Source organism: Podarcis gaigeae (assembly GCF_964106915.1).
Source record: "Podarcis gaigeae genome assembly, chromosome: 10".
In the NCBI taxonomy this organism is placed as follows: Eukaryota; Metazoa; Chordata; class Lepidosauria; order Squamata; family Lacertidae; genus Podarcis; species Podarcis gaigeae.
This window is the reverse complement of record NC_139686.1, coordinates 71920496-71937374: the sequence shown is the minus strand read 5'-3', so window position 1 is coordinate 71937374 and position 16879 is coordinate 71920496. Positions and strand designations below refer to the sequence as shown.

The window sequence follows — 16879 nt, the reverse complement described above, 5'->3', positions numbered from 1 at the left end:
ATAGCCAATATAGGAGAGGGTCAGGAGGGAAGCAACTTGGATTCTGACATTGGCATGGAGGATCAAGAGGTCCATCTCTCTGTCCTCTGCTGTGTTAGAGATGGTGGCTCATATATGGTGGCTGTTTTTGAAAGAAAAGTATTGTACTCAGGGGCAAACCTGAGTAGATTAGTACATTAGTACATGTTACATTAGTGTAATATGTAGCTTGGCCCTTAGCAACTGTGGCTGATTTAAAGGCCTCCACGACTTTGAATGGGATTTGGGTTGAGTTTGCCCTGCCCGTTGAAATTTGGCAGAGAAGCAAACTTAACATTATCAGCATTTATGTGAACTTGGAACGTGCAACACACCCTCAAGACAATGCTGATCTTTTGTGCTTGGTAACAACATGATTATGGAGTGCTGCTTCCTTAATCTGCACTCAGTTTCTCGCAAGTGCAGCAGCACATACATTTCCCATGAGCTGTTGGTTTTATGGATCTTGGATGTTTGAATCTGTGCGTCATGGCATTAGCAAGAAACAGTCTTATTGCCCTTTTAATGTGTACAGGTAAGTTGGACTATGACAGAGGCAGGTGAATATATTGAGAGAAATTGTACTTAAGAAATACTTTCTCAGATAAGGATCTTGGTAAGCAGTATCTGTAGTTCAAACCTGAAATCTGACAAATCAAAGAGAAAGAAGTAGATTTTCTTCCTTTGACCTTTCTCCCTATCCTATTTTAGCAGTTTCAAGGATGACAGCTGACCTCATATTTACTTTCAACCCAGTCAATCTGAATGAGTCGACACCTGTAGGAACGGTGCTAAGTCAAGTTTCTGACCCTGATGTTAATGACACTACAAATAATTACATGACGGATGATCACTTGGACAAATTTAGCATTGATCCAGGTAAGTATGCAATGCTTTTTCATTTGGGCATGTTCAGTATCTTCGTAATTTAATTTTGGTATGAAGAATGAATGAAAAACAAGAGGGTGAAATCACAAGTGTGTGCGTTGTGGCTTTATAAAGTATTTTTATAAGTACAGACAATATAAAAGAAAATGGGCAGGACGTAAGAGGTTGTCCTGGCCTCAACGGTGAGCCTTTCCTCCCAATTCATTTTGCAGTGTTGCTTCTTTATCCTTTTGGCTTTTAAAATAGTTTTGCCCCAAATTTCCCCTTCAAAGTTGTATCAGCCCCCCCTCCCCCTAATGAATTTAAAGGAAACTAGCAAAATGAAGCAAATACTTCAGGTAGGTCAAGAACCATAATGGGTTCTTTGCAATACTATCCGTACTCTGAGTAGACCCACTGAATTTTTTGAATACAATTAATTTTCATCCATTAATTTCAATGGGTCTGCTCTGAGCAGAACTTAATTGGTTACCACACGGTGTCTACTCTTTGGGAACAATTCACTTTTTTTTTTTTTTTTTTTTACAGGGCTTCCCTGCAAATGCACTCCCATTCCATAAATCAATTTTGCAGTAAACAAAAGTATCTTTTGCAACCAAAACCATTTCCTGAACTGAGAACAGGGTAAACAGGGCCATTGCTGGCCACTGAATTATTATTTCTTATTATGAAATTAAAATACACACACTGTATGCCAAATATACAGGATATGCTTTTGGCAGGGGCACTGGAGGAACGAGATCACGGCAGAGTGCGGACTGGAGTTCTTCTGTGTGTGTACATGCAAGGGAAAGTGTCAATGGTGTTATTGAGAGCAGCTAAAAATGTGCAGGTTACAGAAGGTGAGAGACAAGGCAAAAGCGAAAATCGCAACAAGGGCCTGACCAAACACTGAACTCACTGAGAGCACCATAACTTCAGGAATGCTTCACTATCATTCTTTAGCTTCAAAAGGCCTGCCCATGTGGTAAACCATGCCATCCCACACTGCAGATCTCTGGCAACATTCTGCAACATCTGGTGTATGGGGCTGCCCTTGAAGAAAGTTTAGAAGCTATAAAGGTAAAGGACCCCTGACAGTTAAGGCCAGTCGCGGACGACTCTGGGGTTGCGGTGCTCATCTCGCTTTACTCGCCAAGGGAGCAGGCATTTGTCTGCAGTTTTTCCGGGTCATATGGCCAGCATGACTAAGCAGCTTCTGGCAAAACCAGAGCAGCGCATGGAAACGCCGTTTACCTTCCCGTTGGGGTGGTACCTATTTATCTACTTGCACTTTGACATGCTTTCAAACTGCTAGGTTGGCAGGAGCTCGGACCAAACAACGGGAGCTCACCCTGTCGTGGGGATTCGAACCGCCAACCTGCTGATCGGCAAGCCCAAGGCTCAGTGGTTTACACCACAGCGCCACCTGCGTCCCTTTAGAAGCTATAGGTAAAGGTAAAGGGACCCCTCACCATTAGGTCCAGTCGTGGCCAACTCTCGGGTTGCAGCGCTCATCTCGCTTTATTGGCCGAGGGAGCCGGCATACAGCTTCTGGGTCATGTGGCCAGCATGACTAAGCCACTTCTGGCAAACCAGAGCAGTGCACGGAAACGCCGTTTACCTTCCTGCCGGAGCGATACCTATTGATCTATTTGTACTTTGACGTGCTTTTGAACTGCAAGGTTGACAGGAGCAGGCACCGAGCAGCAGGAGCTCACCCTGTCGCAGGGATTTGAACTGCTGACCTTCTGATCTGCAAGTCCTAAGCTCTGTGATTTAACCCACAGCGCCACCTGAGTCCCTTAGAAGCTATAGTTAGTAGTTAATAAGGCAGGTGGGTTACTGCTTTGGACCAGATGTATGGATCATATCACTCCATTCTTAAAGCAGTTGTACCGGCTACTGGAATGTTTCTGGGCTCAATTCAGAGGGCTGGTTTAACCTTACTGCACAATCTTCTGCATATTTACTCAGAGGCTAAGCTCCACTTCGTCCAGTTGGTCTTATTCCTAGTGAAATGAGTTGGGATTGCAGCCTTATAGCACCAAACAGCTTGAGACAAGAGTAACTTGAGAACTGCATCCTCTACAAAAATAAATTTCTGACTATTCAGATCCTCCTGAAAGGCCAAGAATGGGGAACCTACAGCACTCCAGATGTTGTTAAATTTCTGCTCCCATCACCCCCAGGCAGGATTGCATATGGTTAGGATGATGGAAGTCATAGTCCAATAATGCCTGGAGATCCAGATGCTCCCATCGCTTTCATTGGCTCTTCTTTGGATTCTCCTGCCTTAAGAAGTGAGCCCAGTGATGATGTACAATTGGGGATGGAGGCTCACGTTTGCCCTTGCCCAAACAATAAGTGAACTGAAATACAGCCATCCTTTGAAATCCACTCCTCTGAATTCTGCAGTTCAGTTCTCCAGCCAAGCAATGTGTACAAAAATAAATATACAAGCACGAAGTGCACAGAAAATTTCAAATATTAGTGAAAATAATAAAAAATGCATTATATAAAGGAAAATCATTTTGCAAAAATATGGTTATTAGGCAAAATTGCACACAAAACTGTATATCCGGAGAAATTTGCACCAAAATGTTGGTGAGTTTTCATGAGTACTTGCTCTTTAACCAAAAAAATTAAAATAAATCTATTGGTTCCTTTGTGAGGCTATTGACTTTGGAATTTCCTCCCTTGGGAGACTCACCTGACACAGAGCCTGATATATTTTCAGCACCAGGCACAGACCATTTTAGTTGCTTGGATGCTTTAGATAGTGGGCTTTTCTCGGTGTTTTGATTCAGGACCTGATCTTTCTTATCTCAAAAGTTCCGAAGGTCAAAAGTCAAGTAAGCAGGTCATAAGCCTCACTGCTTCAAGCGGCTTGTTTCCATGGTCGTGCAAAACAAGCGGGAACATATCCGCTCTCACAGTGAGTGCTACATAGTATGCTGATCCCATCCATCTCCTGCTCTGTCACAACAACAACACCCAGATGGGAGCAATATTATCTGCCGTGTGCGTAGCAAATTGGTTACAGCGCCTCCTCCTTGAGGGTCCCAGGATCAGCATTTCAGGGGGGCGGGCAAGGTTCAGTAAATTTTAACAAGTTGCTCATTCAAGGCTCAGGTACAACCCTCCAAAACCTGTTTTTTGTTTTTCTAAAAAAGCAGAAGTGATTTTTTTTTTTTAAACCCCCAACTTATTTTAACCATAACAGTATCACTGACATAGACAAAGTCACCCCTTTCTGAAAGGCCCTTTATTTTAGCCTTGGCAGGTGTAGCTAGTAGCTAGGTGTAGCTAGAATCATTGAATTCACAACAGTAGCCATTAATGTTGCAACTACAGAGGTTACCACACAGCAGTGCATGCACTTGATACAAATTGATATATAAAATGTGCTTGCCCCCACCCCAAATGCTCTGGTTTATTGGTCCATGTATGTTTTAATCTAAAGACAAAACAACAGTGGTAAAATCTAAAGCAGCTATCTCTCTTCTAAGTTTCAGGCATCATTAAAAACAAGAAAGTATTTAATTTTGAAAGAGATGACAAACATTATGAGCTGCTCATTAAGTCGGGCCTTCTCACAAAAAGGAAACTTCTCATCATCAACATTCATGATGTTCCTGAAAAACCCAACTGTACAGACCCTGAGTTTGTTTTAGGAACAGGTGAGAAATACTAAATTTGATCCAATACAGTACAGTTCTTAATATAGCAGAAAAATAAAAAATCTCATTCAGTTCCCCAACAAACCCCAACCATAAATGAATGCATAAAGTGCTAATCTTAACAACGCTAGCTCCATCTATTCCAGTACCCCACTTGCAAAGTTAGTGCTGGCGCTGAGCTGTGAGCAGCAGTCTGAGGTGACCCAGGAGCTGGGAACCAGAAATTGTGGGAGAAGCCCATTCTAGACCAGAGGAAAAAGAGGAAGGTAGAGCAAAAAATCAGCCAAGTATACAAGAACACATTAGAGCTGCCACATTGCTCAAGCAATGCTCTACTGGAACAGGAAGTATTCTTATACTCCAGGGGTGGGGAACCTTGGATCCTCCAGATGTTACTGAATTACAATCCCCACCATCCTTGGGCACTGGCCATGCTTGCTGAGACTGATGCGAGTTGTAGATCAGCAACATCTGGAGATGCCAAAGGTCCCTCAATCCTGTTATACTCCTTCCTTTCTAGGAAGATCCAATAGCCACCCTGAGTAGGCAAAGTCATTTCAGGACCAGAAGGTTCTTCACTGAGAAGTTTCCACCAGTAGTTCCATCACATGGGGCTTCTGCACATGGTACAAGTAACTGCTAACAATCAGCCAATCCCGTGCCTTTAGCATCTCACCAGTAGAGCCTTGCTGTTGGTATCAGTATTCTGAGGTAAACTACTTGTAAAAGCACATTTTAGTTTTTGTTTATTTATTTGCTTCACAGCTAATGTAATTGTTGATGAAAACTCGCCAGTATTTACGTCAATCTACAGAATGGAAGCAGTAGATGAGGATCTTGTAAATGGTGATCATTTAACGGTTTGTAGTTCTCTTTTTCCTGTTGTAGTAGAGTACATTCCATAGATGTTGTTTTTAAAAAGCTGAAGTGCTTCTACTAGGTTTTCAGGAAAAAAACAGCCCCCAGTTTCCTTATTGGGGAGGGGCTGCATTTTCCTGGCTATGTCACCAAAAGGTCCCTTCTTGCTGGAATTTCTACAGCATTTGCTCCTCTTTTGAATTATTTGTTTCTGAATCTCAGCTGTACCCATGATATGTCTACACCGTGCAAATGATAGGTATGCTGTTTTGCAGTTTACTGTGGAGAGAACGTTGTCTGCACCCAAGGAAGGGGGAGAGTTTTTTGTCCTGGATCCAGATACTGGTGTTTTGAGACGGAATGCAAACCAGCCCCTGGACTATGATCAAGGATATCATGTAATAATGATGAGTCACTGCGATGTAATACTGTGCAATGCTGAAGGGTGGCAGGAAAAGGATTTCTTTGAAAATAAATGAATCTGTCGTCTAGCTCAGGGCGGGGGAGAGGAAAGGAGTCGTGTAAGTAAGGTTAGCTAGCATAGAATGACTAGATGTGCCAGGATTGCCACCTTATACATGTGTTGTGGCCAAAAATCTCAACCATGCCTCTCCTTCACCAGCAGAACAAATGGTTGCATCTGGTTTGGTTTAGAGTAGACCCACTAAAATCAATGAGTTGTATCTAATGAGGTCGTCATGTTCGCCCAAGGACTTCTGCTTGTGCAATGGAACTTCTTCTCCCCATGTCCCTCTCCCATAGATGCCCTGGAGAGTTGGTGGAACCATGAGGATTGGAGAGGGAGAGGAAGTCCTGTTGTGCTGGTGGAAGTCTTTGTGATATCCAGATGACTTTGATGGATACCACCCATGGGACTGAAGTTAAAGGTTACCACTGATTTTAGTAGGTTTACTCTGTGCAGGATATATCCCATACACAACTGTTGCTGTTTTTAAAATGCTCCTCTGTGAAATGCTTCAGTGGGATTGCTGATGTTAGATTGCTCAGTTAGACCCGTCACCAAATTTCACATAGAGTGAAACCAGAAGAGAAATTGGAATTTCCCAAAAGGGTGAAATACTATAAAAGATAGCTCAGAAATCAGTTAAGTAATAATAAAATATTTAGTATATTTAGTATTAAGTTTGTTCTTGTTGGATTCTTCCCTTGTGACCATAAGATGAAGGGAAGTATATAAATATGCACATCTACTATATATTTCTGAAAGTGGTTTGATTGTCCATCTGTTCTCTATGGGTTTAGATATGCCTCTTGGGTTCCTGAGGTGGGGGCAGCGGTCTTCATCAATATTTGAACACCAGCCACCATTTTGAATTAAGTGACAAACCAAAATGTCACCCTTCTTTGTAAATAATAATAATAATAATAATAATAATAATAATAATAATAATAATAATAGATTGATTTACTCCACTATAGCTGTTCCTATGAATGTCCTATATTCATAATTGTAAATTTTAGACGGTTATTTTTTAAAATTTTAGATGGTTATTTAATTATGGCTGTAATAAATGTGATGTTCTGTTCCACCAATATTTTCTCCTAGAAATTTCTGTTCCTGATGAGAGCCACAGATACAACAGGAAACTTCTGTCAAGGAACATTAACCGTGAATATTCAAGACTTAAATGATGAAAAACCTGAATTTGAGTAAGAAATGTGCTTCTTTTTATCAAGGAATAAAACAAAAAAGGACTGTTTTATCCAAGTTTGCTTGAATACAGAAATGTTTATAAACACTTGAAAGATAATATGCTATTGTGACTTATATGGTCTTGGCTTTTACTCAAAGCTTGATGAAATTTGACTAAAATAAGACTATAAAAAATGGTTTTGTTAAATGGAGGTTTTAGATGTGTCTCCATTTTCCGTTTAAGGCTGTATAGCCCACAACCATGGAATTCCCTCCCCACGGAGATCCGTCTTCCCACTTCATTGAACAGTTTTCAATGAATGCTGAGGATGCAAATCTTTGCCCTGATTCAGTGGCGTAGCATGGGTTGTCAGCACCCGGGGCAAGGCAAGTAATTTGCGCCCCCTAACCCGTGGATTATAGTAGGGCCATAGAGCTGCAAGTGCAAGCGCGCCCCCCCCCCAGATGTTGCGCCCGGTGCGGCTGGCCCCCCTGCACCCCCCACACTACGCCACTGCCCTGATTTGATTCCTGAGATATATAGTTTCAGAACCCACCCTATTCTTGGTGATTGCATATTTTTTTTTGTAATTGTAATTATAGGGTGAAGGGCTGTTAATATAGTAGTAATAGTAAAAATAGTAACAAGAACAACAACCCAATGTTAATAATAAGGATGCACACATCAGGGAGTTGGGATTGGCTGAAGATTCCCAATAATTGGGCAATTGGTGATATATTTGGGTTTGCTGCTTTGTAATGTGCAGAAGGGCATTTTGCTGTATTGTAAGCATTTACTTGCCGGTGTTGCACATGATGGAGCCATAGGTTTTTGAACAAAGCATAAGAAATCACGAGACCCCAGCTTCACCAGTAAATATATCTTACTTTCATGTTTGCCACTGCATTTAGACCCCTTCCTTCAGATTCTGCGAATGTGACCGAAAACGTGCCGGTGGGAAGTATTATTGCCACAGTGAAAGCGGTGGATCGAGATGAGAACAGCAACATTACCTATGCATTCATAAAGCCACAGGCACTGTTTGGCTTGGACCAAAGTAAGCGATATCTTTGCACATTTTCAGCATAGGCCTCATAAGAATTGTAAAATGGTTTAATTTCCTCAGTGTCCCTTTCTAGAATTTTTATTCACACAAAATCTCCCGATAATATGTCTAACTACCGTACTTCTTTGTGCCTTGATGATTTACACAACCAGTTCAGATGATCTTAATGCAGCTTGCTTCTATGTCTGCCACTGCACTGTGCAATCATCTACGGTCCCACTATGTGTAGTACCTCGAGTACACTATGAACTAGTCCATTTTGTCCCAATAAATTACCTTAAAGGTTACAAGTGATAGGACTTAGTCTATTGCACCGTACTCTCTTTTCTTGCAGGAACATTTCAGTTACAGATAGGTAGCCGTGTTGGTCTGCCATAGTCAAAACAAAAAAAATTCCTTCCAGTAGCACCTTAAAGACCAACTAAGTTAGTTCTTGGTATGAGCTTTCGTGTGCATGCACACTTCTTCAGATACACTGAAACAGAAGTTACCAGACCCTTCTATATAGTGAGAAGGTGGGGAGGGGTATTACTCAGAAGGGTGGTGGGAATGGGTTGCAATAAACAGACATAAATCTGACATCAGGAATCACAAGACAGAGAAACCAGTAGGAGAACACTTCAATCTCCCAGGACATTCTATACAAGATCTCAAAGTAGCTGTTTTACTACAAAGGAATTTCAGAAATAGACTGGAAAGAGAAGCTGCTGAATTGCAACTTATTACCAGACTTAAAACCATGGAGAGACCTGGTCTGAACAAAGACATTGGATTCTTATCTCATTATACATGACAAAGCCATTTTTCACCTTCTCACCCCTTGCTTTTCCTGTAAGACCTATTGCAGTCGTTAAGAGTCGTCAACAGGCTCATCACAGCTATCTGCCAATCACCCATTCCCACCACCCTTCTGAGTAATACCCCTCCCCACCTTCTCACTATATAGAAGGGTCTGGTAACTTCTGTTTCAGTGTATCTGAAGAAGTGTGCATGCACACGAAAGCTCATACCAAGAACTAAATTAGGAACATTTCAGAGTGACATTCAGTATGATCTCTCCATCGCAATTTCCTTATTTCTGTTCCTTTTCCCCTACAATCAGAAAGAGGCACAATTACTGTTTTAGAGCCTTTGGATTCAGTCAGTACTAAACATGTCAGAGTTTACCCACTGGAAATTGAGGCAAGGGACGATGGAAACATTCACACTGCCTCTTACACACTAATCGTATTTGTAGAAGATGTGAATGACCAACCAGTGTGTGATCCAAGTTTTTCTACAGGAACAGGTAAGTTGATGCTGACTGCGTCTATTAACTCAAAGTCATTGAAAATCAGGTCTCAACAGGCAAAGTTAAACTCTTTTAATCTTCTTTGACTACAGTGGGACTTAAAAGTATGTAAACTAACGTGGGTAATTTGAACATTACATATTATGAAAAAAATCAGTAGATTTACACGTCCTTTAGCTCTGCATTCATCCGACTGACATTAGAAGGTGGGTTTTTTGGCATTAATGCTGTCTTTGAGCACAGTGGAAACATTAAGCTAATTGTACAAGAAGAGAGAAATGATATGAAGTGGAAAGTTCATCAGCAATTGAGAGGACAGCGGTTAGTTTTAGAAGAGACTGTAGTGATCCAATGTAGGCTGCATTCAGACAGCATATTACTCCATTTTCACACAACATAAAAGCAGATCTAGTGAAAGTTCAGCATTCATTTCTGCCTTAATTCCTTCCAGAAAAGAATATTTCCAAACCCATTAACCCAGAAAATTGTGGAAGAGATGGGATTTGGGTACATGGTGTACGGGCATACAGCTCTGTTATGGGTGAATTAAGGGGGGGCAGAGATGTAAGGAATGGGTAAGGGGGGTAGTGACTTGTCCAATGACATTTGTTGCTGTGTCACAACACTCTATTGGTGTAAATGAAATTTAGGGCCACATGCTGGTATATCGTTCAAAAAGCCACAAATCCATAATGCAACAGACACTACGGTGTGAAAAGAATGTTAGAAATTGGGACCAAAGGACTGCCTTTATAGTCAGTGAAACTAATGTAATAAACCTCATTTCTGAATGCAGCCATAAAGATGCTGAACTATCACTGCCAAGAAGAGGACATTTCATGGCCTAGTATAGGTGGGAGGTCAGGAGTAGCGTTTTATTTTGCCTGGGGTGCAAAAATGCTGAAGCCTTGCTCTGTGTACAAACATCTGTTTTTCTTGGCTAGCTGGGAAATCTTGTGAGGTAGAATTTTAGTGCTAAAGTTCTGGCTTCACAATGAGATTTAGCTTGGTTTCACTAGAGAATAGCCTAGCTCTGCTCAATTTTCGTTTCAGTCCGAGCTCCTACATTCCTTATTTATTATTATGTCAGTGGGATGCTCACCTGCTATTGACCTACACAAGGACAGCACAGCCTTAGACTGGGCCTATTATTTGCAAGGAATCTATGTTTTTCCTGCTCCCCCATTGCAAATGGGTATAGACGATTTCTACATTCAAATAAACCATTTATGGTTGTTACACAAATTCTGTTTGCCTGACTTATTTTAATGGGTCTGGTTTGTTATTCTTATTGCCCAGGCATTTCTGTATCAGTTCCTGAAACATTTCCAGCTGCCCCAGCTGTCTACACAGTTCTGGCAAGAGATCCGGACCCAGGCGAAGAAATTGAAGTATGTGGACAAGGGGTGTTCCAGAAATGTTTTAGTCCGTGAATGGAGTATGCCACAGTAGGAACTTGCCTCTACTAAGTTCTCAATACCCTACAAATGCAACTTTATGTATCTGGGTTCATAATGCAGAACCTGAGATTGCAATTTCCCCCCTCTTGCTTAAGGAATTTCCATGTTCAGTACATGACTATTCACAAGTAAGTCTCATTGGCTTTAATGGGGTTTCTCTCAGGTGAGGATGTGTGAAATTCAATTCACTTCACATTTAAAGGTGAACTTGCCAAATCAGCATTTTCCAAAACAATCTGTGAACCAAAATGCAGCTAACCTTCGAAATTTGCACTTCTCTGAATTTTGCACTGTAGTTTTCCAGCCAAGTCATGTGTACAAAAGTGCATGTACTATGGTAAAATGTTCAGATAAATGCATACATTAATGAAAACAACATACAACATGCATTATAATAAGGAACATTATTTGCAAAACTGTGTAAATTAGGCGACATTACATGGAGAAAAATGTATAGTAGGATAAATTCACTCTAAAATTCTGGTGAATTTTCACTACTTTTTAAAAAAAAACTGCAAACTGATTTAGAAATTTGGGGAAACAAGAAACTTAAATTGTCATATTTGCCCACCCCTTGTCACAAATAAGTGAGTATATGATTGCAGCCCTAGTAAAGTAATACTTCCCAAAAATCATGGATTTTTTGAAGCAGTCTCAAAGTTTTTCTTGAGTTTTTCAAACATTTGGTTTGGGTTAAAGAAGAACTGGTCCTGAGAAAAGCTGTATTCGATTGGACCAACAGTCCCGGTAGCCCAGTACTTTTCTTTCCAGCAGTAACTAGCAAGATGCCTCTGGAAGTTTGCAAACAGGGCATGAAGAATAGGGAATATTCCTGGGCCAAGTAAGGTGGTTGCAGCCTTGTACTCCAAGACATTCCCATTAAAATGCAGGTGGTTTTTGTTTTGTTTTCCTGTTACTCCAAATAGCCATTTTTACTTTTTATGTGACCTTCTGGGCATTTGAAGCTGCTTCAATGATTTAGCATTCTCCTCAGTGGTATATTTAGTATGTTCAAGATGGCACACATGATTCTCCCCATTTTATCCTCACAACAATGCTGCACTGTGGGTTTTGCTGAGAGATGGTGACTGGCCCAGGGTGAGCGCCATGGCTGAGTCTCCCAGGTTCTAGTCTCGTACTATAACCATTACAACACACTGGATGTAGGCAGGAGAGTCCTTTTATTTGAAGTAGTCCTCTTGGGGAAGACTAATCTCTGAGATCCCTTCAAAAAGAGAACTTTCACCTGTAAAACAAGACCCTATACCTACCCTCATATTGATATATGGGACTATTATCTGACTAAGGACCTATTTCCCAAACATCATTGAAAGACCTTGGGAACAAAAGCCACCCTAAGCACAAGCTGTGAGTCTCAGAACACAACACAACACAACACAACACAAGTGGCCTGTAGGGTAATATTTGCCCATATTCAAAATGGGGCTTTGGGGCACTTGTAGAGATTTTGCAAATTATGCTTGCTACTAATAATGCCCGAGTCAAAAATTAGCTAAAGCTATTTTTATGAAACCAGTCTGCTGAATCTCCCACCTTCTGGGCTCCTTCTGCGCTCCTTCTCTTGGTGTTCTGATTCTTCCAATTGCCGTTCTCCTCTGTGTCACTGCGTCATTCTTCCTGCCGGCTTTCCTAACGTTCTTCCTTAGTTCCACCTGCATTGATAAAACAGCAACCCCAATTCACTTTTACAGCCTATTCCCTGCCCTTTCTGTGTTGTGATTTAGGGCAAGGGACCTTAGCAGACAAGCTGCAAAACAATAGACTTCATGGATCCCTGCTGAAGCGTACTGCTTATGATTGAAGACTTTCTAGTGCCACACCACCACCAAGAAAAGGAGAGAGAAATGCTGATTATAGTCAGACTATATCCTTGTGATCTCATGCTCAGGTTTTCCATTGCTATTGGCTGTAAGAAGCCTAATTCTGAGATATAAAGTATCAGCTGAATAGAAAGACGTTGTCATTCATCCATCACTATAGGATAATATGCCATATTAAGCCCTCTTGTTTGGCAATTAACTGTTTATTCTGAGATAATGGATTTGTTTAGCTCTTCTCTCATAAGCTGATTTGTTTTACGAACACAATATTTTATCACATGAAGGTCAAGGGTGTTTGAAAGAGAGGGTAAAAGGATAGGGAACAAATTATGCGTTGGCGTAAGATAAACATTCTAGCCATTGTTTTTGCACCACAAGTATTCCTTGGCATTCTCTTTTTGTTTCAAACAACTGAAAGTATGCATTTGGGGAGGGGGGAGAGTAGTTCTGGTTTTGCAAACAGAAGGAAAAGAAGTGATTTCAGTGATTCTACTGATATTGCATTTTGCAACTAATTACATAAGCATAACCATTAGTACTCAACAGCAAACAAAATTGAAGGAGAATTGTTCAAGTGCTCTTCCTTCTCTTGCAAATACTTCCTTTAGAAGCCCTGAAAATGGAAAGGAATAAAATTCTCTGACTAGCCAATTAAAGCCTCTCTTGAGAACTGAAATACCTGGTGTGATTAACAACTTTTGTATTTGTGTTTCAGATATGCTTTGTGAGTCTAAACTGCAGTCTGGACGATGTGTCCTGACTGTACAAAATTAAGTTGTGTATTGAACACAGGAGAGTTTACAAGGGCTTTCTAGATATTTAACATTAGTCCATCCCCCCTTACACAGGGGAGGGGAGCCCTTTTGGCCAGCTGGACCACATCTTTACACCCCCTCCAGAACCAGATGTCAAAGCTGGGGCGGTGGCAGGAGGGTTCTGCCTTGTCAGCATGTTTCCTACAGTGTAGACACTGGTGAAGCAGGACCCATCAGGATTGAACCCTTTCATCCTGCTCTCCACAGCCTGGTAATCGGAGTAGTAAAAGAGGTGATTAGGAATGCACACTGATTAGCCTCTGTTCTTTACTACACACTTCAGAATAGGGACTAATCTTTGCGTAATGCCTGGAATGTCTCGAGGGGCTGATGTTCCAAAGCTTTCTCTCAATAAAAGATAATAGGAAAACCTTAATGAGTCTTGGCTCCGTTGCAGGAGGTGAGGGCATCAAATGTACTTTAGCACTGCTGTGAAGTGCTGCTGGGAACTGCACAGCTGTTAGGTTTTTTAATTTTAGTTTCTAGCTTTTTAGCTTTTAAATTAATGTTGAATCTTGGGAACTTTGGCACAAACCAAAACCAAGGGCTCGGCTATACAGATACAAATATAACATTTTAAGTGTGTTTTAAGTGCATTATACAAATGTGACACTAGATGGAGATGGTGAGCTCATGGCAAATTCAATATAGTTTTCAAAACACTAAAAAAAAGGGTATTTTCACAGCGGGGTTTTTTATGTGTGTCTGGATTCCACCCAAGTGTACTTAAAGCATGTATGTGTGGTACAATGGGAAACTCAGGGGATGCAAATTGAACTTTGTATATGAGTTGCTTGGTCCCCTCAAATTCCATGGAGGGTTCTTCCTGTCTTAAATCCCAAATCCACCTCCAATCCTCTCCCCCCCAAAAATGGGTAATCCATGTTGCTGCAGCAGAAACTGTTCAGATGTCTTATTCGTTTCCCTAATTCTACAAACCAATGCTGCAAATGTACTATATGAATCAGGCAGCAGTGAGATAATTTCTGGTCCAGTTTTATATCAAGGCCTATATCAAAGCTTGATCTCTTCACACTGACAAAGAACGTTCTCTGCTAGCAGACTCATGAACCCTCTGCATGGTGAGGGGAGACAAATGCCAGGTGGAATGGGTTATATAATCATTTGACTGCTCCTGAAATTTGACTGCTCCTGCAGTCGACAAAGGTGAAACTACTATAAACATGGGTCCCCCATCTGTGTATAATTACATCCGCTTTCCATTTCAGAGCAAACACTCAATGGTTGTTCCATAACAGCCAAGAGGCATGCCAGGTTTTCTCTGTTCTGTGGACCAGCGGCATCTAACCAGGATGACCCTGGTGTGTAGTAACTCTCATCCCCTCAAAATCTGGGGAACAGATTTCATCTACTGGCATTTAATTTCAATTGGTAGAGGGCACAAATATGATCCAGATTTTCTCCTTATTAATAAATCTGAGGATTTAGGGAGCCATTAAATATTATGACTTATGCACATAAATCCCATTATTAAAAATGAATGGGATAGTATAAAGAAATAATTTAGAAACTTACAACTGAGGACTTAACAACCCTCATGAAGTCCATTTGATGTTTGGAATAGGATGAGTGGAAAGGCTTAGTTTACATAAACTGTGCTCATCAGATTAATGTTAATTTGCAGTGTTTTTTTTTCAGAGTGCTCTTTAAAACGTCACATACAAAAAGCACGCAAGGCTACTTTGTCCTTTTCTACCTTTTAACTGTTTCCCCCCTTTCTTCCTCAGTTTTCTATTATCTCTTCTTCAGCCAACACCACAACTTATTTTGCACTGGATCCAGAAAATGGTGGGATTTATCGAAAAGCTGAAGCAGCTCTGGATTATGAAGCAGACCCTAAAGTAAGGTTACCCAGATACAGATCCGTTCATAATGCTCAGAACTGACATTTGTTCTAAAGTGGTGTACTTTCCACTATTTTAGCTTTTGCCCCCAAATGAATTGTACAGTGCTAATTGGCTCAGATACATAGATAGATTGATCTATGTGATATGGGGGGGGGGGGGAAATCTATCATCTATCTATCTATCTATCTATCATCTATCATCTATCTATCTATCTATCTATCTATCTATCTATCTATCTATCTATCTATATCATCTATCTATATCTATCTATCTATCTATCTATCATCTATCTATCATCTATCTATCTATCTATCTATCTATCTATCTATCTATCTATCATCTATCTATCTATCTATCTATCTATCTCTATCTATCATCTATCTATCTATCTATCTATCTATCTATCTATCTATCTATCTATCATCTATCATCTATATCTATCTATCTATCATCTATCTATCTATCTATCTATCTATCTATCATCTATCAATCAATCAATCAATCAATCTATATCTATCATCTATCTATCTATCTATCTATCATCTATCTATCTATCTATCTATCTATCTATCATCTATCTATCTATCTATCTATCTATCTATCATCTATCTTATCTATCTATCTATCATCTATCATCTATCTATCTATCTATCTATCTATCTATCTATCTATCTATCTATCTATCATCATCATCTCTATCATCTATCATCTATCTATCTATCTATCTATCTATCTATCATCTATCATCTATCATCTATCTATATCTATCACCTATCTATCTATATCTATCTATCTATCTATCTATCTATCTATCTATCTATCTATCTATCATCTATCTATCTAATCATCTATCATCTGTCTATCATCTGCCTGCCTGCCTATCCCTGCATTCTAATCCATTCCTTGGCATCCCCAGAAAGGGCTGGGAAAGATCAGTCTGAAGCATTGGGTCCCTGCTGGTAGGCTGTGTAATTACTATTGGGACAGATGCGGTATGAGTCTGATTTGTATAGAACCCAAAGGTTTGGTTCACGTGAGCAGAACTTCTCTCATGGGATGAGAAACAAGGTGGTTCTCACTGATGATGATGGTGATTTATTACATTTGTATACTGCTCTATACCCACAGGTCTCAGGGCGCTTCACAAGATAAAATCACAATATAAAAACACAGAATACGTAATCAAAATAAAAACAAAATGATTGTTTCTACATCCTCCTGAAAATCCCCTCTGGAACAATGTAGGAGGTGGCATGGGGAAAGTAGGAAGGGAAACTGGGAAAATTCACCTCCTCAGGGGGAGCCTGTGCTGGGTCAAACTCCATTCTGCTAGGAGGAGGAGTCTTTCTAATCACGGATGGGGATTTCTGGATCCAACCCATACATTTCCTGCAGAAATAGGGAAAATCATTCATTCCACATCAACTGTTTGTAGCATTTGCATAATACCTATTATT

The 16879-nt window shown here is 40.5% G+C and overlaps 1 protein-coding gene across 1 annotated transcript in view; it reads left to right on the top strand.

Moving 5' to 3' along the window:
- Nucleotides 1–507: 507 nt before the first annotated feature.
- Nucleotides 508–16879, top strand: part of LOC310825834 (cadherin-related family member 4-like) — a gene marked incomplete at its 5' end in the record, with an annotated part of 62224 nt that continues 45852 nt past the window's right edge. Inside the window, 10 exons of the mRNA XM_083699653.1 lie at nt 508–553; nt 730–897; nt 4404–4568; nt 5334–5428; nt 5702–5824; nt 6994–7097; nt 7993–8138; nt 9250–9435; nt 10738–10829; nt 15303–15416. Of these exons, the coding sequence (XP_083555779.1) occupies nt 508–553; nt 730–897; nt 4404–4568; nt 5334–5428; nt 5702–5824; nt 6994–7097; nt 7993–8138; nt 9250–9435; nt 10738–10829; nt 15303–15416 (1239 nt within the window). The remainder of the gene's footprint in view (nt 554–729; nt 898–4403; nt 4569–5333; nt 5429–5701; nt 5825–6993; nt 7098–7992; nt 8139–9249; nt 9436–10737; nt 10830–15302; nt 15417–16879) is intronic.